Here is a 27,009-nt window from a genome sequence, read left to right as displayed (position 1 = left end):
CTGAAGTGTGTGGGGCACAAATTTCCTTGCTGTATGAAATTCTTAAAATGAGTTTGTAGTTTTTAGAGTCTGAAGAATTAGGTTTCAGTTTTTAGGCTCATCTTTTAAAAGTCTGTTGTAGGTTTCCCTTCAGAAGCAAGACTGGGGAAAGCTACAAGGTGGGATGTTTTTTCACCCTTCATGGAGACAACATTCAACCTGGTCACTTTTCTTGCCTGCTCCCTTGTGTTGGCCTGGCTCCTCTCCAGTCTCACAGCTAGCTGGCTCAGGAGATAAAGGCTGGGAAAAAAAACTGCTCATCTTTTCTGTGGTATTAAATTGACTGCTCAGTTAAGGTCCATGGCTGACTCACCCTGGAGTCAGCCAAGAGCCTGCATCAGTGCTAGGGAAGTGGATATTCCTTCAGAGGCAGACAATTTGTGCCCCTAAAAGCACCAGAGGAGTGCGATCCCACCACAGGAGCTGATCTGCTTCCTGGGTTGCCCCTGCCAAGAAGTCCATTTGTACCTCCTCTGCTCTGCTCCTCACCACCCATCCCACCCCTGGTGCCATATTCCAGCTCCATCAGCGTACAGACCTTGTTAGCCCAGAGGAAAAATAATTAGGCAAAAGAAAGCAGGTGGCTCTCTTCTTGGGTAATGAGCCAAGTAAATTCAGGGAGGGCCAGCCACAAATGAAGGGGATGGGGAATAAAAGCACCTCTTTCAGAGGCAGAAGGCTGTTAGAGCAGCTCAACTGCTTAAAGAAACACAGCCTCAGGCTTTCTTTAAAATCGCAGTGCAGGGAAATGTTCAGCCTCAGGGGGTGTCAGATGACTTTGCAGAGGCCTCAGAGATTATTCACTCAAGTGTACACTTCTCTGTTGGCCCCTCTCCCTAAATCTAGCTGAGAGGGTTATCCCAGAGGAAAGCACCAGAGATGCTGTGGAGGGCTGTGGGGGGTCTGTATGAGAAAAACTCATATATGCAGGGTAATTGCAGGAAAAGAAAAAGAGGAAGCACTTGATGCTATTAACTGTGCAGTGCAGTAGTATCTGAATTTGAGCTGCTTGAACTGTAAGTCCACACAGCACTACATGAACTCTGCTATATAATTTTTGCCTCCATTGCAAAAATTCATTACTCAGCTGATCCATTGAGATTAATCTACTGAGTTAGAGTGCATAAAGCTATAAACTCCTCTGGATTCACATACTGAAAGGAAACAAGATGAATCATCCAAACGAAATACATGAGTAAGGTAAAACTCGGTGAGGTAATCCTGGCAGAAATCCTTTCCTTCAAAGTTTCCATGAAAGATATCCCTGCATGAGGAAAAATTTTCCTGCTTTGCACGTGCGTGTGTAGTGGAAACACTCTTCAATGCTGCTTGACTGCTCCCATCACAACTTTGTGAACTGCTATGATGCAAACAATTACTCCATTATAAGTTTTATATGAAGACAAAACCAGATTTCGGTGCAAGCTTTAGTTACAATTCTTCTCTGCCTCCACTGCACACTAGTATGAGTAGCTGTTGCAGAGCCCCAGAGACAGCCCCACACGACCTGCCCTGCCACAGTGCTCCCACCTCACACCAGGTACTTAGATGGTCACCCTACAAACTCCCTAGCTCCCCACTGGGACTCGGGTCCCCAGGTTCTCTGAGCACTGCTACATGTTTGAAACATGGAAATGAATGTTTTACCCAAACAACAGCAGTGTTAGGAAAATAAGGTACATTTGAGAGAAAAGTGTTCAGTTTCTGCAGTGTCAGTACTCAAAATCAGCAGTGCCCTGCTTGTATCTGTGACTGCAACACCCATGGCAGCAAACGCCAGTGTCAGCATTGGTGGTGTGGGTGGCTCCTAGTTCAGTATTGAGTCATATCCACATGCAGGAGAGGACCTGTCTCCACTTGATTCCAAATGCTTCATGTTCACATACCTGCAACCCCACCACTCATCATCCCTGCACCTTCTATGCCATTCAGGAGATTCTTCCATGTGCTAGGCCAGAAATGCAGGTTCTGTTTTGTCTGGCCTCCCGCATTTTGTGCTGTGCAAGAAGTTACAGGAAGCAGAAACCAGATCCCAAACCTGCCTGGGATTGCTTGGAGCAAATTGCATAATGCAAAATCAGGAATATGACTTCCAGCCACCGTATCTCGTCTGGCATGCCACTAGTGAAATGACTGCATAGGTTATATCTGAATGAATGATTAAGGCACCTTTTGGATTCTAATTATAGGCAATTATTCACTCAGCATGTGACTAAATTGAATCTTGTTTTGAGGCTTTTGGCAAAACACCAGGAACCAACCCAGGTCTTTGGATCGCAGACTAAAGAGGGAATCCATATTTCAGAGAGAAAAGGAAGTAAGTAAAAATGGGAAAAAAAGGGAAGGGTAATGTTTACTGGCAGCTCTTCCTTGTCCCATCCCAGACTTCCTACAGCCCAGGAGGAAGTTGTGAACAACATCTTAACATTAATCCCCATTACATTCTCATCTCTTCTTTCTGCCCAGACACTCCTTCACTCCAAACCTTTGCACCCCAGAGCACCATTTAAAAAGAAGTATCGCCTTGATCAAGTCACGCTAAACAAAATTACACGTACTGTGACACGATTACACAGTTCCTTTCTGCCCCTCCCTCTCCAAAACTGCCCTGTAGGAGTGGTTGGGTTTGGTACTCACCCAGATACCCAACCTTATTTGTTAGCCTGCAGCTCCCTGCTGGCACCCAGCTGGTGCACAACCCACTGCCCCTAGACTTGCTCTCCCTGGAGTTACACGCTTGCAGCTGCAGTTTTGGGTGAGGCTTTCAACACTGCAGAGGGAGGTAACATCTACCAAACTGTGCCTAGAAGGAAAGAAGGCAGCAGACACAGGGGATATGCCCAGTGAAGAGAGGCTGTATGGCAGCCCTAGATAACTTGTTATGACTTTCTGGGTTTTTTTTGGCAAATCTCACCTTCCAACTCTTGATGCCTGCTTATGTGCTGCTAATATCACACTGTAAAAAAGCAATTTATTTTTTTCAGCATTGTTTTTGCTAGACTGCATTGCTTCCTTCAATAGCATGAGAAAGCAGAAGAACACAGGAGTTTTATTGTGCACAAAACTGAACTGAAGAAGCTCTTCTATATTGGCTACTCTCTCAGACACACTCGAGTAGAATCCTCTGGAGGAATTTGGTATAGTGACAAGACTTTTGAATTTGATATAGTAGCACTGCATTTCTCCCTTTCAAGGTGGGGAGGCTTACTCTGATTTCTTTATTACTTCTTTCCCTGTTGTGCCTATTGAGGAGACAGTCCCCAGCACGGGAACAAGCCTGTCTCCCTGCCCAATCAAGTGAAGCGACCACATCCCATTTTATGTCACACACTGCCAACTTATGTCCCCATACCATGTGCTCAGAAAGTCTGAGGCTGCCAATGAATGTGCAGGTGTATTACAACACTTGGATTCTCTCCATGCTCCCAGATTTAGTGGGTGAAGTCAGATGGGCCATTTAACCTGAAGCTCTTTTCTGGGATACATTTGCAGCCGCATGGCAAGGAAGCTTGATCTGGGAGTTCTTGGGGGATTGGACTTGAGAATGGAATTACACCTTTTAGCCACATATTCCTCTCAAAAACCCAGGCCCAGGCATGAGAGTGAACCTCATCTTATTCTTCTCAAAATAATTATTATTCCAGCTCAGCATCTGTTTCTCATGTGAGCATAGGCAAGCGCAGAAGAAATCATCAGCTGCATAAATGAAAATCCAAGTGTCTTCCCCAGCATAGACATATTATATGTTCCACACTGAGAGTGCACGTTGTGACAGTGTAAAAAATATAACAATCTTACTGTCAACATCTCTCGTGGAAGTGCCCTAAGAAGGAAATTGCAAACAAGTTCCTGCTGACTGCTTTGGAAATGGAGAAGGCTGTGCTTTTGTCATTACTTTTCCTGGCTCTTATCCAGTACTAAAATATTGCATTTATGCTATAATTATTTTATCATTGTTACTCATTGTTTCAAGTTTTCTTCCCTTCCAACTAGTAGTCACAGGCACAAACATTTCCTTATTTAAGCTGGTTCCTTCTAAGTCAAAATTAAATGCCTTTATGTTCCACTTACATAGCACTTTCGACCACGGAAAAGCTGGCACAAAATGGCAAAATATTTTTTGCTTTGTGTCCTGAAGCTACAACTAAGAATGCCCCAAATCCATTAATTGTAACATTGCTCTTTCCTGAATTACTCCATCAATACTCTGTATCTAGACAGGGCACCATGACAGATCATGCGATACAAGGCAAAAATACCATATGGAATTTATACTGCCATAAAATTTTGTTGCAGCCACTGTGCTGGTTCTGCCCTGATCAGTGTCCTGTGTGACATTCTGGACAGACTCTCTCCTTTCTTGTTACCTGCTTATAGCTGTAAATGACAGCAGAGAGATACCCAGAGCTCAGCTCCAGTTGCCTGCCCACCTGAGCATCTTCTGTGGCTCCCGCTCTTGTGTGGCTCACACCTGTGAGACGCTCATACAGCCACTCAGGACTGTATGGAACTGCCATGCAAAAGCTAACCTTTGTTACTCAATACTTTTATTGAAAAAGTGATTATTTGAGTTATTGCTCCACAAACAGCTAAATCAGTAAAACAATTTAAAAAAAAAGTGTAAGAAAAGTCAAGTCAAGCAATGTGTTAAATCTTTTTTATAGGACTGTAACTCCCATGTTGCTGGCATTCAGATCAGCCATTCAAATGGGAGTGTTTTCTTGCTAAAACAGATTATACATCTCAGGCAAGCACAGTGAAAATTACGAGTTGAATGGCATGCAATCAAAGCTAGGCTCAAGTACAAAATCATTAATGATTATTTTTAATCAAGTAGAGTTTTCACTTAACAGTGACTAGAAATTACAAGTTGAATCATATTTCTGAAAACATTCCGTGGATTTTTAATGCTGTAGTTACTAAGATGAAAGATAATTTTTATAGCATTTTGCATTTGCTCTATCCTTTTAAGAAAGAGTCTGACATCTTTGGAAACTTTCTTGTGAAGCTGAGTAGGTGTGTACATAGCTCAGTACCTGTGCAGGATAGCTGCTAAGAAGAACTGAAGCCAAGTAGAATTTCTGTTTTACTATACTGTGGTTTATATTTCATTTGATCTATTTAATCACATTTAAAATCTGATTTATTCAAAATGGTCATGAGAAACTTTAACAGACCGCTGAGTTCACAAGTCTATAAATTTACTCTGCCTTGGGTGAATCATTCACAAAGGGATGTGTACAAAAAACAGGAGAGGCAAACGGAGATTTTTTTCCTTCATCCTGAGCAGAAATATGGCAACTTATAGTTGAATTTGGAACTGAAATTGTCACATATGTTAGGAGTGGCTCTTTCCCCTTCAAAGACCAGAAAGCAGACTAAAAAAAAGCAAATATGTAGCAAACATAGACAAACGTGTATACATGATGATTAATTGCCCCGTATAACTTTTCCATCAGCTTTTTCATTCTGAGATGGTTTGAACACCTTGTGCAATACTCTGCTGCTTGCAGCATCGCTGTGTGGTTTCGTGGCAAGAGCAGCAGGACAACGTGCATCACTTCTCAGTGCGGATGGAGATGACTGGATGGGACTCTGAGACATGGCACATCAGGATGTGTATGGGAATGGCCTGTCCTTACAGTGCCACAGCTGCAGCTAACCAGCATTTCCTCAGCTCATACAGGAGGTACCACACCTCTTCATGCTATGATTGTATTTAACAAACCAGGTTCACCTTAAATGACCACCCCTATCTATTACTAATAAACAAGACAAATGTGCATTGCATAATAAGACCCTGCTATTTCATTCTGTGTCACTGCAGTAAATCCACATTGCTTTGATGGGAAATATAAAGATGATTGTCTCCAATTAGGTACAGTGACAGTATTTCTGACTGCGATTTCCAGACACAAATGCATGTGTGCATGCTGGGTGCAAACCCTCTGGGATTCACATGCTGACAGAGCTAACCTCTGCTGCACAGCTACACATACACTCAATGGGTATCACAGATCTCTTCAAGCCAAATGGTCTGTTGCATGTAAGGAAATATACCATGGCTAGAAAAGTAATAATGGTGTAAAGCAGCCTCATCACCAGAGTTAATATCAAACCAAATATATCAGAAACAGGAAAAAAAAAGCAACACAACTGAACCAAAACCCTCTAACCTGCACAACATCAAAAACTGGATAAAAAACTATGAGATTACCTATAAAATATTCTGAAGTCCAAGGATAATATCAAACTGTAAATGATCATGATAGTAATTTTCAAGCTTGTCATAGCTATGAAGAGCCATAATTTAATTTATAATGGTGTTATACATTAATGAATTTACTAAGATTTTATTGAAAGGTTGGTTGTAAATTCCATTAAAATTACTATTCCTGGAGTCATATGAGGATATAATGAGTTTCTGTTGAAAGAGTCATACCTCAGTCATACAGAAAAGGGTTGAAAACTGGGAACACCTGCTGATCCTGGAGAGTTTGTTTGTGTCTTTAAATGCACAGAACTGACTGGTCTGCATCACCCGTTAAAGAGAAAATATTTAGAATTCCTCTCATAAACAACCTCCTGCTTTCACCCTTTCTTCCCTATAATGTTCAGCTACAAATAGCATAAATTTTGCAGACAACAGGTGTTCATGATTTTAACCAACTTGTGCCCATCAGTTGTCACAGATGGACAATTTCTTCTACACCTGAAAATCTGGCTGTTGCTTTGCATAAACCAAGTGAAGATTACCTGCAAATCCAGTCTTCATTATTTACTAATAGCTTTGTAAATAAAGCAATCTTTAACAGATAAGGATAAAACATAAGGTAAACACTTCACAGACTCCAGACATGATCCAGCAAGAAACTGGTTCAGCCAAAATTACTACATACAAAGCCGAAGACAAATCCCAGAGGCAGGCAGGATGCCCAAGTGCATCTGAAATGGCACTAAACCCCATGTTTGGTTACTTCTTGTTGTTGGATCCAGGGACTGATTACTGGTGTGTTGAGTAGCCCCTTTTGCTACGCTCCTTTCTTTGTGGAGTGTTAGGTAGCAATGTCTAAAGATTGAAATAAAAAGAAAAAGCAGATAGATTAGTGCCTGAAATTCTGTGATTCTGAAAAAAAAATTTCCTCAAAATTCCCTCTGAGGTGAATTGCCATCTAAGGGAAAAAATAGCTGTTGTGAGTAGTGGATTGTATGTGCAGACCCTGTGTGCATATACACCTTGTATTTATGATTTCACCTGCTGGTAGATGGTAGCTGGTGTACTACGCAGAGGAGTCAGTTTGCAGTAAGCAATTACCTATCTCTGTCTTTGATTTAAATTTCTGGTAAATAAACTCCAAGGTTGTAATTCTCTGTAGTCCCAAGTGAAAATTACAGGCTAGTGCTCACAGAAGCCATCGCAGAGCTGACCGGCCCCTGATACTGCTCCCCCTCCCTGGCGCCACTGGCAACAAACAGCGTGGAAAAGGCATCACACGTGGGAAAGCCATTGCGCATGGGGAAGGCATCGTGTGGGAGATCTGCTGAGCTAGGCAATCCTGCAGTGGGGAAGGGAAGGCTGTCTCCTTCCACAGATAATCCCAACAACCCTCCTCAATGTCCCTTGCTAAGACATACAGTGTGAAAAGGACATTGTATGGTGACACGGTTCACTTCTGTGCCGTCTGGAACAGCCTCCGAGGTGTTGAACATGCCGGGTGAGAATTCACGCTACACAAAATGCTAATGTATCTTTCCATGTACATTCCAAACCCCTCAGAGACTGGGAACTCCCACCCATTTTTAGGTGGATCCTGTCTTCTCTGAACTGTCTTATTTCAGTTCCTCCCTTGTTGAAATTGAACCATGCACAGCCATGCAGAAAGCAACGTCACTGACTTCAGGGTGCTTCCTAAGCCAGTGCCTTCCATGGAAACAAATGCCTTCTTATGAAATTAAAAAAGCAGGTACCCAGTATACACATCACATACAAGTTTTGCATGGCTCATTGCCCATCAGGCTGTGTTAGTAATATCAGAGGGTCCATAATATTGGAATGACTCATTTATTAAAAATACTGATACATGTCTTTATAATTTGAAAATTATACTAGTCTAAAAAAAATAATTTTTTTTGCAATAACACAATCCCTTTTCAAAACATGAAGACAAGAGCAATCCAGCAGCAGTGTAGAAGCATATAGTGATTTTATTCAAAGGCTTAAGGAAGGATGGTTTAGCTGCCTTCCTGAGGGATTATGTGGTCTGTGTGTTTGTCTGCATGTTCCCTGGTTTTCACTTGTAACAGCATAGTCCTCCACAAAATAACTAAAGATTCATGTGTTGCATGACAAAAAGTTGACCAAGAGAAAGATTACAGGTGTCCTGACCAGTGAAGACTGTAGCATGATTAGGAAATTAGAAGAGGAAGAAGAAGAGCAAGAGAGATACCCCAATCATTGGAAATATTTAACTGGAGCTTGCAATCAACTGTAACGTACAAACAGATAGGAAACCAGTGTTGCTTCACCTAGCTCTCAGGGAACAATTTATTAAACACAGAAGAATTCTGGTAGGATTGAATGAAAATTCTGACAGCATTGCTAACTCCAAGAATCTACCTGCCTGTCAAAATTTTGTTTCTTTTTTTTCAAATATTTTCTTTTTTTTTTTAAGTCAAAAAAATCACTTCTTTATCTCCAGTAGTCTATTCTCACAAGTCTCTGTCAGTGCAATTTAATAAGGACATTTCTGTCTTTATGATTTATATGAATAAAATCTGACATCCCTTAGGGCACAAAAGGAAGGATTTCAGCCACAATTTTCATTTACTTATTTGAATATTCATTCAGATTAGCAAGACTGCAGTTTGAACTGAAATATCCCTTAGAAGCTGTTCAGACAAGTAGCAGGGACAGTTCATGCACAAAATCCTCCTAATCGAAGGTGCCATCTGGGAAACAGGAAGGAAACAAAAGCCCTGGAGACCAAAATTCCTTGAGAAGATTGAATAACACCGATGAGTGGCCCAACGTCCTAGTCATTAGACCTGCACACTATTTATTTCAAGATGTCAGGATGACCTGAATGAGATAACAGGAATATAACAAGTGCAGAGTGATTTGGCTGAGCAGTGGTGTAGGGTGCCAGGGAGTGCAACAGCAGGGAGATGTCAGCCCAGCTTTGCAGCTGAGGGGCAGGGTGCAGTGCAAGGGGTACAACTCCTAAAAATGATGCTGCCAGAGCCAGGTCTTAGCTGGTACCCCATATGCTGCTCTGTAGGGATGCTCAGACCAGAATCAGCCTGAGGATCACTGCACCACAACTTGTTGGACAGTGAAGATGTGACCAGTTTTCCTGTTGGCTTTCAAAAGGAAAAACAAACTGCCAGCTTTTCAGACCTGTTTGTCCTCTAATATTGAAGCCTCTCTGGTGCAGATTGACAGACCCACTAGCAGAGAGGTTGGATCCGTGAGGCATCCCTGCTGAGGGACAGTGTCCTGTTACACAGGCCTTGGGAACTCACTACTTTTCAGATGGTCACTGTTACCCGCTCCAGGGGAGCAAAACAGCCATGACACCCCTCTGCAAAGGGATCTTCCTGCTTCAAGACACTTCACAAAATGCTTCTAAAGGTCATCCTGATCATAAAAAACACATGGATTTCCTTTTTTGACAGTAAGAATTATGCCCTTGTCTGATATTACTTGTTTTAATTAAAGAATATTCTCTTGCTTCATGAAAACTTGGAATGTCTAGTGCAACATCCAGTGGAGCAGAGCTTGAAAGTGGTCCGTAAGTTTCATTTGTCCTTCGTGCAGTGTTGTGGAACTGTGTGTTGGCACTAACATTTTAGAAGTAAACTTCTTTCACGTAGCAAAGGAATGAAATATTTTGTTGACATAAGTAAAACAGAACATGTAGATTCTTCATTTGGTTTTGAAAAGAATCACTTTGAGGTCAGCAGACAGATTTTGTCTTTATAAGGGAAAACTTCTATTGAAAACACAGACTATATTAGATAAGCAGCTGTGCTATTTAAAGTGCATTTCTATATCTAAGGTTAAAATATTTTTATGCTCCATTTTCCTTACAAAAGATCAAAACAATATTGTAAGTCTTAAGTACAAAGTAATCGTCTTAATTTTATAATTACTTTATATTTCATTTTTTGTTTTTCTGTAGTAGGCAATGGGGGAAAATTAACGTTGACACCCAGAATTGAACAGTAGTTTGTATTGATAATTGTATCTTCACTTTTTAAAGAAAAAGTATTGGATCTATGAGTTAGCAATACCTTTGCTATTTCAAACAAAATTCCTACTGTGTGTAAAGGTACAAGTGAAAAAATAAGGGCTTTACAATTTGGAAAAAGCACATCTATGATTATCTAACCTGTTGACACAGCAAAAGTTAGCGGGATATTGGTTTTTATGCATGAAAAAATTCAACAAACCATGATGGAGATGATTAGTAGTGGAATTCATATTTGAAGAGAATTTTCCAGCAGAAAGAAGGCAAGGAAAAGAAGCTCATGGGAAGAGAGCCGGTGGTCTCAGCTTCCAGCCACCTCAGTGCTCAGCCCTGACCTAATCTCATTGCCCACTCCAGGCTGCTGCCAACTCAACCTCGCTTAGCCCAGTTACAGGTATGCAAAGATCCCAGTTTGAGTGGAGAACAAAGGTTTTGTGATCCTGTTTCTAATCCCCCTCAGCAACCTCCTGCTGTCTCAGAGCAAACCTGTTACTTTAATTCTTAGCTCTAAGAAAAACCCAAGCCACTCTGCCCAGAGTCCCTCTGACCCATCCTTAAAAATAGCTGGGTAGGTCCTGCTGATGCCAACACAAAACTGACCATAGCACATTGCATGACCCACCCCACTCTCATTCATTAGTCCAAGCCTGCCAATGCTTAATGGCCTATGCTCAACTCACCAGGACACTCACTAGCACTGACTGGTGCACACTGAGTGTTAAGTCCTGCATAGTGCTCATACTGGTTCCAGTTCTTCTCCTGGAGGATTTGAATTCACTCTCCCAAGACTTTCATTTAGCAACAACTGCAAGAGAAATAAAGCATACTTAATTTTCATCTTTCCACACGTGTAGGCAGATTTGTGAGTTCCTTTTTTTCTCTAATTACAATAGATACCTATGGGGGTGATGAGGTATTACTCTATACATTACTACGTTACTACAAAATCAACAGAAGGATAAAAATTACACCTGCAGATTGTGGGGCAAAACAATTTTAACAGTTATGCAAAGCTTATAAATTGCAACACAGACTTCATCTACCCTCAGAGGTGAAGAAATCCTGGCTTCCATACATTTCACAAACTTCAGCATCAGCCAAAAATTATTGTAGAAATAATTGCTGTTTTCACAAATTGTATTTTCCTTGTATAAGTTAAAAGAGAGGCTGGTGCTGATCTTTCCATTTGCAAGCTGCCCCTTCTATGGGTGACTGGTGCTTGGGCAGGAGGCCAACACTACCTGGGACATTCCCAGACAAGGAGCAGAGTGTGAGCAGAAGAGGCAGGCATGCAGCCCTCTCTGTCCTTCATGAGCCCTTCCTTTTGACACTTCTTACTATACCTTACACCCTATACACCCAAGATTCATAATTATCTAAGTGCCAGCTCAGAGCTACCTCACTCATCACTTACGAATATTGTGCCACTCAACCTCATTGCTGGAAATCCACAGGCCAGCCCATGCCATTGACCTTGATGATGAGCACCAGGAATATTTTTGCAGGCCTGACAGTGCTGAGGAGAATCTTCCACCCTGTTCTCGCTAGTGTTCAGCACCTGTTCTCACTAGTGCTTTATGCTTTTGCACTCCAGTCTCTCTTTGTGTGGACTCCATTGGGAGGAATTCCTTCACTGTTTGGACCTGTAGGGTCCATTGCTGAATAGGAAAGGTCTGCCTTCACCCCCCGAAATACACCTGTCCTGGGGGCCAACAGTGGTCCAGCCAAGACAACAGTATGAGGCTGGTGGCTGAGGGCAGTTTTTGCATTATCAATTGTATTATCCCAGGGATACTGTGGAAAGCGCACTGTTAGACCCTGTTCTTAGTTCTCAGTGCTTTACTCACTCTCAAGAAACAACTGCTTGCACCATTATGGCATGAAATGTTTTTAAAGCCATAGGAGTGCTTGAGGGGTTCCTTCTGTTTTTTGCTGCTTTATGTTCCCTTGGATACTCCTGGACGGCAGCTTTCACAAAAACAAGTCTGTCTCTCAATAAAGCATACCTCCCCTTAAGGGCCCTCCTTAACATACTTAAAATAGCCAAATGTTTCTGATAAGTGCGTACACTAGCTGGATGAAGAAGCCAAAAGGACATATTTGATCCATGATGAACTGCTATATTCAGCTGTATACAAATATCTTTCATTCCTAAGTCACTTCCAGAGCCAGGTCTAATTCCCAAAATAGGAGGGAATGGGGAGAGCAAAGAGTTTACAGAAAACATCAAAATGCTAGCGATTATATGCTGGACATTGCTGGGGCTTTCATCCATAAGGAGCACTGAAGGAGTTGACTTTCATAAACTGAGTGTGTAGTCAACAATTTATACAGAAGCACTTATTTATATAAGGACACCTAGAGAGACCAGTTAAAAGTTCATTTACATATGATCACATTTGTGAAGATGCAACCACACCTCTCACAGCAACATCTCAACCTTTAAGCATTTCCACTTAATTCTACACCTGATTATAATGTGAGTAACTTCCCCTGAAACCTGTCAGTTTACAACAGAGTGTGCATGTCTATTTTTTTTAGAAAATCAACCCAATACTCACTCTTGTTCATCTTCTTTCCCCACCTCAAACACTCACTTCAAACACGTACTGCCAATAACCTGCAATGACTTTATCCAATAGTTTACTGTTTATGGTATTATGCCATTTATACCTTGTCCTTTCATGCAATATTTTTTTTACTGAGTTATTTTTGTCATTGAAGCATTGCTTTGCACTAAAGAATGAAGCTGGCTTTGTTCACCACGAGTTAATAGCACATCTTAATGACTTAGAATAGCATGAGGTACTCGAAGGCAAGTATGCATTTAAACACTTCACTCATGAAATTCATGTCAAGCTTCAAAAGACACTGATACTTTAAAAAGGGGAAAACCTGCTTTTCTTAGAGGGAAGATGAAAAAACTTAGAGTATACGGAAGGAAATAATGAGAAGATTCAAAAAAACACCCCATCCCATGTGTAGAGTCAATATTTGAAAACACTCCATGTCCTAAATCATTTCCTCTCCTAATTCCTTGCCAGAAACTGAACTCAGACCTTTCTATTTCTCTTTGAAGGCCTGATAACAAGTCTTGTAGGAACAAGTCTTCTCTTGAGATTTTCTTTCATATTTCTTTCTGATCTGTAAATATTAAAGAAAATAACTTCTAAGGATATATTAAATATTTTTAGTCCTAACAACAGCCAGTATTGGAAGAAGAAATCATGCAAGCTATAAAATAAATAGAAATGTCAAAGCCTGTTCAAAACCTTGCTCAACATTCATTTCAGTGTCTAAGCTGATCTGTTCTGTGTGGATGAACAGTATCTGTAAGACAGAATGAATATTTGGACAAACAAGTATAGCAAAATGAACAAGAAAGAATAATTGGTTTCAAGATTTAAAAGTACCATGCTGGAAAGGCAGAATGTAAAACCTACTGAGTTTATACCAGAGAACATAAGCGGAAAAAAAAGCCTCAACTCAATCATACTTCTGCAAAATTTGTACTGTAGTTGTAGTGAAGACACCAGTCCTGTGGTGAAACATGGCTCCACAAAAAGAGCCTCACAAAGGCCACTATCCTGAAGACATAACTGTCTACTCAGAACTACCTACCTAATTTCCATTGCTGGACAATATTGGCCCACTCCCAATATGCTTGAGACCACTGACACAAGTCTGCCCATTATGGTAATGTTTCCCGAGTCCATACAGATTATAGAAAAGCATACTAGTTTCATAACTATTCATTTAGGAAAAATCTATTCAATTCTGTGACCATCTGAGAGATGAAAATATAAATAGAGGAAAATATCCTGAAACCACTCCTGCAACAATGTAGAATTATAGAACAGCAACAAGAGCATTAAAAGAATAAAAGAAAAATATGTGCAATAACATCTGTAGAGGTATCAAGAGTCAGAGTTCCTTCCATCCTTTCCAGATAACATGAGAAGCTGGAATTGGTAGGTTGTTAGTAAAAGAGAAAATTGTTGCAGGTTTATTGACAATTTCATTAGTTATGATAAGGTATATCTATGAATATATTTGTTTTCAAAATTCCTGATCCTGCTCTGCCACTCCACAGAGGCTGGTATTCTCCTTAAAAATCCAGCAATCTGTGATAATAAAAGAGCCTTGTTATAGCTGTTGTGTCTAAGGAGCTGGAAAGCACGAGGTTTAAGGATAAAAGGAGTCACCTCTCTCTGGTGCTACCTTAGGGAAAAGCTGAAGTGATAGTAGAAGGAATGGGGAGCGGGGAAGAAATAGCTACTTGTTGTCAAGGTGCTGCATGATTGGGGAAAAAGCAGTGCATGACCATCATTTCACTGCCATCTTTACCCAGAACAGCTTCCTAACATTCAGGAATTGAGTTTCTATTCTTCAATAGCCACAGTTGCTCAGCCAAACTCATGACTTCTGGCACAAGGTCAGTAATGCTTTGAATTATTTCTGATCCAAAACTGATGAAGACTTTGTGGGAGCTGTAAAAGATGGTATCAAACCTGAGCTTGAGGATTTACTTTAATATTTGGAAACAAATATATTTCATTGTGTTGTTTTGTTTGTAACTCATGTAGGTGACCATATGGCTATTTCTTGAAAAGTTCCTTTTGGATAAAGAGGAGTAGCCTGGCTCACCTACCTTGAATTTAGGTAACTGTGTGATAGCTGCAGAGGTATGGGAAAATGGAAAGTGAGGGAATAAGAAAGTAGCGGCTTTAAACCAAAAGAAAGAAGTCTAGCTCAGTAAAACAGAGTTTTTTTAAACGTCTGTTCCTTTTTCTGCAAAAGGAGCCAAGTATTTTCAACACACAGGTTGTACCGGAATGTAGTGCTAGGAAGTTAGAATTGTTGTTCTATCATAAGAAAAAAATAGGCTATCATATTACTCTGGAAAAAAAGTTTAGAGGTCTTCTTGATTAGGAAAACAATAAATGCAGTAGGTTTTTTGGTTGATTCAGTCTGGCTTAAAGATCTGTTACTGGGACAACAGAAGTTCAGATGTGGCCTCCAGGGGTTTGTGTCAGGTAGAGAGGATGCTGATTCAAACACTGCATTTTCTTTGAGCTATGAGTATGTAGGTCTTCACAGACAGTGGAGCTGTTATGTGTGCATCTAAGCAGGATAGTTACCCTTCAGATTTTTTTGTTCCTTACTTGCTGAACAAAACTGGATGTCCCTCTACTCAGGGACTCAGCATTAGATTTAGCAAAACTTTCTTTTCCTTTCTCCATCCTCATCCTATAGAGTTGAAAAAATTTTGCCATTAAGCAGTTTTGTATACGTTTCACCAGCCAACTATAAGTAACTGCTCTATTAAGGTTACTAAGTTTTCAATTAAATGATATTTACTTTTTTCACTTTATTTCCTTTTTTCACTTTATTTACTTTTTTTATTTTCAATTGTCTTTGCTTTTTTCAGCTAACTATCAAATAACTTGTTTGCACTTTGAAAACTTCACTGACAGTGATTGATTTACTTACAAGTTGCCCAATAACACCAGTTTCCAGGGTTAACCAGAAATGTTTCCAAATCCATCTACAGAACAAATGCGTGGTATGGTAATGCAAGTGACCTACTTCTCAGACAAATGAGTGAAACCCACTTTTCCAAAAGCTTTGCTCCTTTCCTTGGATTCATTGATATTTTTGCCCTATCAAGAGCAACATCCTGGTCCACACCTTAGCAGAGAACCCGGGTTGCTGCTAGACTCCCTCAGATAGGTGTTTGAAATCAGCTTTGTTATGTTTAATTAACAAGTAGAGTCCCAGACTGGCTCCATTTACTATTAGGCAGAACTTCCCTCATCAGAGACCCGTTGGATTACAAGTGCAGAGCAGGACTACTGACAGATGAATGTATCGGTTTTTGCAGAGAGAAGATATGGCTGTTTGTTGCTGTGATGTGTTTGTTTCAGGGAATTACTTATTCAGAAGAACTGAGAAGAATGGAGAGAGCTGTGGATCCTGAAGCATTTATGAATGTTGTAAGTTGCCCGGTGGAGTGACCTGAGGGTGGACGTAATGCGTGTCTTACAGTAGAGAGGTTTCTAAGTGTTAGAAAGAACAAGGTAGATAAGCTGCTTTATTTGACCTATCCTCTGTAGTCACTGTATATAGTATTGCTTTCTCTTCTATTCTCTTCTGTTTGCATGTCTAACAGCACATCTTCTCTTTGATAGAAATTGAGGCAAACACCTTCCCTTAGTAAATCTCCAGAGTTAATTTCCTTTTACACATCACTTACCAGTTTGCTGTTGCTGGCACTATCTGCATATCTGAAAGAATGACCATCTGGAATGTCAACATTTCATCAGCAAAGAAGTCTCTAGATAACTAGTGGTGACCAGCATAGATCAGAAATGGCCAGCTTTTCAGAAGAAGATCTTTCGCCAAGCAAACTTGTTTAGGTCTTTAGTCGCTTTTTAAAATCTTGGGGTTTCTGTCCTGCATGACAAAATACATTGAGTAATTCTCTGAGTACAAGTTATAAAAAACAACTCTCTTTTGTAACAAACAGGTTGAATGTTACAGGGCAAAAGTAATATTTACTTCAGATCTTAAGATGGGCTGTGCTAGTGGTTTCCCTCATGACTATGCCCAATCTTGTTTTTTTCATAATGTAGTCAACTTCTCAGCAGTACTCATTGAATCTATGCAGTTCACAATAGGGTAGTTGTGAAGCTTTCTGGGTTTCTCTGAAAGTAGTTTAAATAAACTGGTTACAGCTTCCATTGCAGCAGACCAGGAGCATTGCGCTCAGGCAGCTCCTCATCTCAGCCACACACCTTATCTCAGCTCATAAACTCCTGCTATGAGTTTATAGTGATTCTTTTATCATCAGAATGCAAGGTCTTGTGATGATTGTATAGCAAGAGTATAATACAATTTTACACAACATATTTTAACTGAGTGGTAAAACCTTAGATATAACAAAAAGAATAAAGGAAATTTGTTGTTGTTTTTTTGAGGATTACGATATCCAGTCTGATGATGCTTTATTCAGATGCTTAACATATGTGGATTAAATGCCCAATCTGCTTTCTAACATTTCTTCATTCTGACTATCTTATGCATGTAATACATGAAATGAAGTTCCACAAGCAAATGCATTTGTACCTTCTCTTCTAGAATGAGCTCATTAATTACAAAGGGTACCCCAGCGAGCAATATGAAGTGATGACAGAAGATGGTTATACCATTACCATTAACAGAATCCCTTATGGTACTCAGAATCAAGGAAGCTCAGGTACAGTTCTTTAATATGATAGAAGACCAGCCTAGATAGGGCATGTTCTAAAAAGTGATACCTTGTATTTGTATAATGTCCACCAAAGCTTGTATACGAGTGAAATTTTAAGAGCATTCTGGCTGCCCTGAACAACCTGCAAGATCTACAGAATTAATATCAAATATACCTATTTATAATAAAAATCCATTATAATATGAAGCATATGCCTCCTAATAAGAGTTGATGAGTAAAAGTTAGAAAAAAATAAAAATAGAATAAAGGTTGTAATCTGCCTAATCAGCCTGTTTCGAGAAAGCAGTTGTGGCTTCTAATTTTGCTTTGGTTTTGCTTTCATGAGGTTAATATCAGTGACTGATTCATATTTTGAGTAAAGGAAACCTCTGCAAACAATCCCACACCTTCATTCTCTGTATCAGAGTTGAGAATCTCAAGCTGAAGCAGCTGAGCTACACAAACAATGACCAGAGGGTGCCCAGTTAGATGTCAGGCAGATCTTTCTGTAAATCCTTACAGAAGCTTAGAAGTTCTCTCTTACAGACAGGGATATTTTGTCCTTATGATTAGTTGATGCAGGAACAAATCCCAGTATTGAATAATATCCCTCAACTACAAAGAAATGAAAAAAAGTTATGAATTGTTGTTTTGTTTCTAATTTGCTTTTCAGCTTTGAAACCTGTTGTGTTTCTCCAGCATGGATTATTGGGAGATGCTAGTAACTGGGTCATGAACCTGCCCAACAACAGCTTGGCCTTCATGCTAGCTGATGCTGGGTTTGACGTTTGGATGGGAAATAGCAGAGGGAATCGCTGGTCAAGAAAACATCAAAAATATTCCATTGATCAAGATGAATTCTGGGCTTTCAGGTAGACAGAACCATTGAAGGGCATATCCATTGCCCATCCTCACATATTAATTTCAGCTGGCTAAAAATCCTACCTTTTAAAAAGCATTCTTTACCTTCACTTTTGCTGAGGTGCCCCTATACGTGCATGTGAACTGTAATAGTAATGGAGACTACTTTAATTACTGCTAGAACAGGTTCTTCAAACTACAGGCATAGCAGCAGAGCAACTCAGAGGAAACTGCACAGGTGATCTCCAAGCCATTCCTATGCCCTGGAGGCAATTTTGGCAGCTATTAGAAACATTAGTCTGTATATTACAATATCACAAAAGTGGTAGAAGGAAAAATGTAAATAATTTTTTCATTTATTTTAATGACTGTTTAGAAACAGGCCTTTTTTTTAATGCCAGATTGTATAAAATGTGTGATTCCGAGGAAGGAGCTCTGTTATTTTATCATCACCTGTTTCTTCTGTATATTCAGTTACAATTCAAACTGACACTTCTTGAAGCTATGGTCCTTCTGTTAAAGTCAAGGGAGAAATTACCCCAGAAAATCTTGAGTAGTATCTTCCATATCCAGTGTCAGGAAAACACAGAACCTAAAACAGATGAATAATTCACTAAATGGTTCAGACTGTTTCTTTGCTGACAGGCCACTAATAAAAATGGGAATTCAATTCAAAGTCTGATTTTTCATTTGTGCATGCCTCTCTTTCAATCTCCTGACTGCAGTTTTGATGAGATGGCAAGGTTTGATCTTCCAGCAGCAATAAATTTCATTGTGGAGAAAACAGGACAGGAAAAGTTGTACTATATTGGATATTCACAAGGTACTACCAATGGTAAGTTACACACAACAGATGAATGCTTCAGAAAAACAGGAGTAAAATGTGATTTGAGATGCTGAGCTACTGAATGTACCTGGGGTTTTCATTTACTCTTTGCAGGTGTGAAAAATACATTTTGCATTTATTATAAAGACAGTAAAACATAATGGACCAAATACATTGCTACTGGAAATCTGTCGACTTAAAATTATACTGGAAATTACTGTGGGCCGTGAAAATTGTTTCTTTCCAAGATGCAGGGGTGTGCCCCACAGCATCTGATCAGTTGACCAAAATAAACAAAACAGGAAGATGAGAGTACACAGAGAGAAGTTGGCCAGTTTGGACCGGATGTACACACAAAAAAAGAAAACATGAAATTGGACTGACAGGAAGAAAAACAACTTCTCCTCATATGAAATGCATGAATGTACATCAGAAGTATGCATTTCTGTTTAAACAGGCCTGCAAGAAAGCTGCAAAGGCAAAATATAGAAATTTCTCCAAAAAGGGAAAAACCTACAAGCTGGTACTCATGGAGATGAGGGATTTCACGTAAATCTAGGCTGAACCACAGTCTCTGAGCAACTAACAAGGTTGCTTGTAGGCTTGAAGTTGCAGAATAGCATTTATTAATAATGAAAAAAATGTACAAACAATGGTTTTTTAACTCAACTTTTTTGTTTTCTCAGCTTTCATTGCATTTTCAACAATGCCAGAGCTGGCTCAAAAAATCAAACTCTATTTTGCATTGGCACCTGTCACTGCTATTAAGTACGCTAAAGGCCCCGCCACAAAACTCCTCTACCTTCCTGAAAAAGTGCTCAGGGTATGTGATATCTTGGTTTCGACTGTTTAACTGTAAACTTGCGTGTTCACCTCTTAAAATGGTTAAACAGAAAGTATAGGGCTTTGTGAAGTCTACTTATTTGCATGTGGGTAGGTTTACCTTACAACTGAAGCCTTTGAAAGTTCAGACTGGGCATTAAGAAAAAGCTTTGTATCGAAGGCAATACTGCAGCACTGGGATGGGTCACCCAGAGAGGCACAGAGATGCAGACCCTCCAAGGTGTCCAAGATTTGTGCAGACAAAACCACAACTGATATGCAAGCTTAAAATTAATTGTGAACTGGAGTTAATGTTTAACGTATCTCTTCATTAAAAGTGATGTAACAGAAATTGAGTAATGCCCAAGAAGGCTGATGCAATGCAAAACCAAGTTATTTCTTTCTTGTTTGTGGGAACATCAATTGGCAAATGGAGAAAAGCAAGTAAGAACCACTGACAGTGCTGGAGAAGAGGAACAATGTACATTCTTAAGTGAATGTTACTTTGTATTTCACAGGGTATGCTTGGCAAAAGAGAATTCCTTCCCCAGACTGAGGGTCTAACAAGGATAATAGCCCCTGTCTGCAGCCACCGAGCTTTTGCCAGCCTTTGTAGAAGTGTCTTCTTCAGTCTGGGTGGCTGTAACTTGAAAAACATTGATGTGGTATGTATAACTCTTGCCAGCTCTACTGAGTCTAAGCTTATGCTCCCAAAACTCACCTTCTATCCTGTAGTGTAAATCCTGAATTTCTGTTAGTGTGACTTGCAGGGAACAGTCCCCACTACCGGACAGCAGTATGTGCTGATTGCCCTATCACTAGCAGGGGATCACTGCCTCACTCCTCGGAAGAGCACTTGGCAGCATCCCTGCAGTCAACAGCTGCTCAGAGCCCCCCAAAATTCTGTAGTCTGCCTTCTGCCAGACCTCACCCAGGGCACCATATCCTGGTTCATACTGTGTCTGCCACTGGTCTCATGAGAAATATTTAGTATGCTGGTACACTGCAGAAGAAGAAATAAAACACTTCATGTTTTCTCTTTGCAACAGAGTAAGGAGCACATAAATTTCCCCTTGTCCTGCTCCATGCCTTGGATCATCAGGGATGTGCCCAGAGGCACAAGATACCTTGGGGATACCTGAGAGAGAGTTGGCAGACACAGTTATTAAGACATACTTGGGCACCTCATGCTATGTTCAGCTCTAGGTCAGATCACATCAAAACTTTGCTCCAGCATTTTTAAAAAAATGCCTCAGAGTGTGTTTGCCAAGGAGGGATCACAGAGCAGCTTGTTAAGAGACCTGGCAGGACTAAAGTGTGTTTTCTTTCAAATAGTCATGCATTCCTAAGGCAATTACATTTCCCTTTGCTGTTCTGTCCTAGAGTGATGCTCTCTCACATATGATCTGATACAGATTTCTGAAAAAAACCCACCTAGTTTGGGGTCTAAATTGCTGACTTTCAATTCTATACTTTCCACCTGTAGATTCTTTTAGATTCTCAGTCATACTAGAAAATGTTCTGATTGGGGATTGTTCTTCCAGTGCTACTCTTAACCTAACACATTGCCATATCTGGAGTAAATCTGAAGGAGTCTCCAATCATGCCACCACAATTTCTATTGGTTTTATCAATCCATGACACTGCTGTAGCAGATGTTTTGATGTACATTTGAATGGAAGGGAAGAAGACAGTGCTCACTGAGTATTTTCTTTCAGAACCGAATCAATGTGTATATTGCCCAAACCTCCGCTGGAACTTCTGTGCAGAACATAGTCCACTGGAGTCAGGTATGAGCAAACCCCTGGAAGACAAAATACATACTCACCTTGGAGTGAATAGAGAGGTTTAGAGATATCCTGCTATGAAGCCATGGCTTATTTCTTGGAGACACATGTAACTTGTGGTTTACAATTGAAATCTCAATTCAAAAGACTGTTTTTCATTGATCTTTCTTTTGCCAGCAGGATAGAAATACCTTGTGTGATACAGGCACTTTTGAAGCCAACAGTGTAGTGCTGCATTTGTATAAAAACGTGTATTCTGAAAGCTGTGTATCCAGATGTATATATCACTCTTCTTATGGGGTATCTAGTACCTTTTATAAATGATGTCCACAGTTCTGTACAGAACTTAGCTTAAGACATTAGTCATGTTTCCAGTGTGGAGTCAAGAAATGAGCAGAACTTAGGCTGCTATGTAAATGATCAATTTTACTAGTAAAAGCCCATGTAGTTTCATCTCTTGCTTTCAAAGTTCTCAGTATCTGGACAGCAATATAACCATAAATAATAAACTCTTTATTTAGTAGGCTCTTTATATCCCATACCTACAAGGTACTGCCACAGTACTCCTATAGCAGCAATGCTGATGGGAGCTGCCTTTCTGTGTTGGGGCTCACACTTTCAGGATTCATAAAGCCTGGGCTCACTCACAGAAGCCCCTGTAGCAAGGCTGGTTTCCTGGCTGCACCACAGGCTCTGGAGCAGCGCAGGAAGCAGCGCTGAGCACAGTGAGCTTGCAAGAGTGTGAATGCACTTTTCAGCACAGCAAACACATGGGTATGTCTGAGTGACATCTGCACAGGCATTTACTCAAAATTAAACAATACTTTTGGCTGTTCAAATAAGATATTAGATTTGATGAAGTTGCTTTTGTAACCATGACTTAGACCTGTAAAGAAAAAGGGTCCCAAAAACACAGTGGGGGAAGTTCTGCAAACTGACGCAGATGTAATTCAGCATCTAACCACAGATTGGCAAGCACAAACATGCAGAAGTAATATTCCTGAGTCTTCACTGTCCTTGCTGTTATTACTATTCAGGGAGCCAACAGACTTTCAATATTAAGCTCCCGTTGAAGGTGTCTCTCACAGTAGTAACAACCCATGCTGTAGGTAAAGCCAAGGAGCACATGAGAAGAATTAGAAATGGTGATTTCTGTACTTAAAATAGAGTGAGAAGAGAAAACATAAGATGGAGCCACTCATAGAGCTGAGTGATGGCAACACGACTGTCAGAAGAGGACAAGACAGTAACAGTGAGGGGAACTTGCTGAAGGCAGTTGTTATCAGCAGTTTTCCAACCTGAACAAATTGCCTGCAAGGACATTTCTGGGTCTTTCTGCAGAGGAGATGATTTTTTTGGTTCTGACAAAAACATTTGACTCCTTTTCACTGTTTGACATTTTTAATTAATTTACTATTGGCTCTTTCATAGCTCTTAGAAGAACTTCTGTTGGGGTTTTAGATAGGAGTCAGAGGCTCAGCAGGAAAAGAACACACAAACTTAATAATGTCTTTATAACTACCCTTCTCTTATTCACCCTTCTAGGTGGCCCGCTCGGGGAAGTTCCAAGCTTATGACTGGGGAAGTTCAAAGAAGAACATGGAAAAATACCAACAGGTATGTTTTGGTGAAACAATATTACCACCCTCAGACATCACAGAAGCACAAAGGAAGAGAGCAAGTATGTGGGAAGAGACACATTTTCAGAATATAAGTAGATGAAAATATTACTACTTTTTACTTGGGAAGTCAGTGGAGAAAGCATACAAGCATTAATGGAAACAATAAATTTAATACATTTTAAAAGGAAGAAAGAGCAGGGAAGAGCAAAACTTTTTAATTACATGATCAATGGGAATAAGAGGAAGTAAGGGCAGAAATTATATAAAATGGATTTTGAAAAAGAAAATTAATGGAAAAGAATAGAGACATCTTACCTACTAGTGGATCTGAAACAGTTGACAATGCATGAGAGTTCACAGAAACAATATTAGGAAGAGCACAACTGAAGAACTAACAGCCACTCCTAAATTCTGGCAGCCAGAGACAAAAGGACTTTTTCCTCAAGAAGACTCTGAGGAACATCTCCATTCAAGACTCTAATCCCATCCTTGACCCTCCTACCCTTTAGGTCTCCACAACAACCTGTCATTACGAGCTACATGTTTTAATTATGGTTTGCATGAAACACAAATTCTTTTGGTTTGACATGAATTTGCTTGCTCCTGGAAAGTCACTGGATGCCTTATTGGTTTTGTGTTATGAGAAGTAATGGGATAAATACTTCCTGTGTTCTTTCTTCATACTATTTGTGATTGTATAATCTTGTCTCCTGTACTTGCTCTGGCCGCTGTTTTCCAAACTCAGAAGTCCTAAGATACTTTCCCTCTCCTCCTACAGAAGCCACTCCATGATCCTTTTCATCCTTGTCACAGGTGTTTTCTAGCTAGATCATGTTTTCTGGGACTGACCAGCACTTCAAAAGGACCATGATTGGGGTTTACCCAGAGGCATCCTGACATCTTCTGTCTAGTTCCAGGTTCTTGCCCTAAGATTCCTAGTAGAGAGGGCAAAGACCCAACAGTAACTCTTTGTCAACCCAGGAGGCGTTTTACCTTTGACGCTGCTATCAGTTGAGTAAAAGGCGAGCAAGAGAACTTCCTTCCTCTTCGGTTTAGGCACCTCTACTTCGAATAGTGACAGAAGAAAGCCCAAAATGGACATTTAAAGTTTTCTGTGCTCTCCTGGACATTCATTCCTGTACTGCTTCATGTTTTCTAGACTATTCCTCCTATCTACAACATAGAAGAGATGACTGTACCAACTGCAGTGTGGACTGGAGGACAAGACTTGCTCGCAGATCCCAAGGATGCAGCCATTTTACTGTCTAAAATTAAGAAGCTTATCTATCACAAGAAGATTCCTGAATGGGCACACCTGGATTTCATCTGGGGATTGGATGCACCTTTGCATATGTACAATGAAATTATTGATCTGATGCAGAAGAATCCTTAACCCACAACCAGTAGCCTTACCTGACTCATTCAACAATATTCAGATTCATTTGGTACGAAAAAAAACCCTCTTCTGTTGCATCTGGAGTCAAAGAAAGGGTTCCTCCTGCACACCCCATGTCGCTCCAATGCCTTTTGCATCCTGATAGTGCACTTCATATTTTCTGGCAACCCTGTGGCTCTGTAATACTTTCTTAATTGATACAGGTTAGATTCTGTGATAACCATACTTTGCTAACAGAGGACAGGGTTTGCTTGCAGCCTGCTCTCTTCTTTAGGCTGTAACAGTAACAAAAGCTGGATATATTCAGTGATCTCAAGATGTTTTCCATTCTTCATATTATTTCGCAGTTTATTGGGCTGACAGTTATTTAAAGGCATAGTGTAAGCCAAGACTAACTCTAACAGTTGTAGTATTTATTAATTTTCTTATTAAATGAGATGATAACCATAAAGCAAAAACTGAGTTAATACAAAAACCCCTCACTCCTGAAAAGAAGATGGTTTGTCTTAATTTTAAACAGGACTGCTCACTGTTTTCATGAGGAAGAGCAAGGGACACAGGGAGACCCAACAGAAAACAATAGCCGGTCTCATGGTTCAAGCATGCACTTGGAAGCTGGGAAACTTGGGTTGTAGGCCCACCCTGAGATAGGGGAATATTTACAAACTTGATCTCTGCTGACAACACTTTCAGGATCTGTGTACATGATCTTTCCAGTGTGGGAGAAAGGAGCCGATTTTATTTTGGCAACACTTCCACAGGACACTTTAGTTCAAAGTTATACCCTGAACCCAGCAGGAATCTCACATCTCCTTCTATTTCCCACGTAAGCTACTGGCTACCACACAGCTGAGCTGTTCTGACCTTTATCGTGGCTCTGAGCAGCCTCTCTGGAGTTTAAACATTAAAATGAAAAGCACCCAAACATTGCTAGAAAGAATCCATTATCTCCACCCCATGGGTATTTAGAGCACTTTGACCACTACTGAAAAGGGCTGCTTTCAAAACAGTGCTGAAGAAACTGTCATCCTATTAATTTCCCAGGATAACTATGACCCTACCAATCTTCTTTCAAAGAGGTAGTTACTGCACAAAACCATTCAGTTGAAGGGTAACCTCCCTGGTTATTAGGTTACAGCATGGTAGGTCACCATCCCTCCACAATAAAATGCCATTAGCTTCACTGTGAAAAGAAACACAGTGCATTTAGGGGTTTCCTTTCAGCATGACAATTTCATTCTCCATTTGAGTGAAATGTTAATGTGGGCCAAGTCTGGGATGCTATCCAGGGCAGGTACAGCTGTTAGACTAAGACAGTTCACTGGTGACACTGTATGACCAAAGGACCAGCGCCTCACTCTGCATAATGGTTCATTAGCCAAACAAATTAACCATGGCTGTTGCCACTTCTGCACCTTTCCCTTCCAAAACAAACAACAGGTCTGTTTCATCTTCTAAGCCCACTACTGAAGCCTGTCCTGTTTCCTTCTGCTTCACAAATGTAACTAGAGTTTGATCCAAACAAAACAGCTCTCCTCCAGACAAGGACATTCCTTACACCAAATACAAATTCCTGGAGTCAAATACCCTTCAGAGAGTCAATCTTTCAACTCTCTCACTGCTTGTAGGGGAAATGTATGAGGACTTGAGGCCTACATTATAAGTTTTCCATACTTTCAATGGTAAATGAAATTGCAATATACCTGAAAGTAGCCAGAGCATTCCTTAAGGTCACCTAGGAAAGAGCTTGCAACTGTGCAGCTATTTTACTACCTGAGACACCATAGAGGAGGCAGGGTGTTGAATTTTCTGGAACATCAGTAAAAGCAGGTTGGGCAAACAGCACTGGACACATTGTGGGGACTGTTGATCTCACCTTGGGACATGAGGAGGGATGAGGCATCATGTGATTAATTATGTGATTAATCTGAGTGATTAATTTATCATTTAATGGAAGTTGTTGTCACTTACAGACATCAGAGAAGCCAAATTATTATGCTTTTCACTGAGAAAATACCAAATTACATTTTTCGCTATCCCAAACAATGTTCTTTACTTTGTATGTAAAGCAGAACTGCTACTGTGCCTTCACTGACATCCTGTTATTTCACTCTTTTCCTTCCCCCACTAGTCAAAGGTATCATATCATTTGCA

General features: G+C 40.3%; 1 protein-coding gene across 2 annotated transcripts in view; it reads left to right on the top strand.

The window, feature by feature from the left end:
* Positions 1 to 24,999, top strand: part of LOC113961771 (lipase member M-like) — a 33,620-nt gene extending 8,621 nt beyond the window's left edge. Inside the window, exons 1-10 of one of the 2 annotated variants that reach the window (XM_027672333.1) lie at positions 14,531 to 14,724; positions 16,174 to 16,285; positions 17,430 to 17,547; positions 18,215 to 18,413; positions 19,128 to 19,237; positions 19,915 to 20,051; positions 20,569 to 20,715; positions 21,769 to 21,840; positions 23,383 to 23,454; positions 24,619 to 24,999. In XM_027672333.1, the coding sequence (XP_027528134.1) occupies positions 14,708 to 14,724; positions 16,174 to 16,285; positions 17,430 to 17,547; positions 18,215 to 18,413; positions 19,128 to 19,237; positions 19,915 to 20,051; positions 20,569 to 20,715; positions 21,769 to 21,840; positions 23,383 to 23,454; positions 24,619 to 24,852 (1,218 nt within the window). In that variant the 5' untranslated portion in view covers positions 14,531 to 14,707 and the 3' untranslated portion in view covers positions 24,853 to 24,999. Of the gene's footprint in view, positions 1 to 14,530; positions 14,725 to 16,173; positions 16,286 to 17,429; positions 17,548 to 18,214; positions 18,414 to 19,127; positions 19,238 to 19,914; positions 20,052 to 20,568; positions 20,716 to 21,768; positions 21,841 to 23,382; positions 23,455 to 24,618 lie in introns of those variants that run through there. The other variant, XM_027672332.1, reaches the window with a different exon arrangement.
* Positions 25,000 to 27,009: the final 2,010 nt, after the last annotated feature.

This window comes from Neopelma chrysocephalum, unplaced genomic scaffold (assembly GCF_003984885.1).
Source record: "Neopelma chrysocephalum unplaced genomic scaffold, ASM398488v2 Primary Assembly neopelma1_97390, whole genome shotgun sequence".
Classification (NCBI taxonomy): Eukaryota; Metazoa; Chordata; class Aves; order Passeriformes; family Pipridae; genus Neopelma; species Neopelma chrysocephalum.
This window is presented reverse-complemented; position numbering and strand designations above follow the sequence as displayed.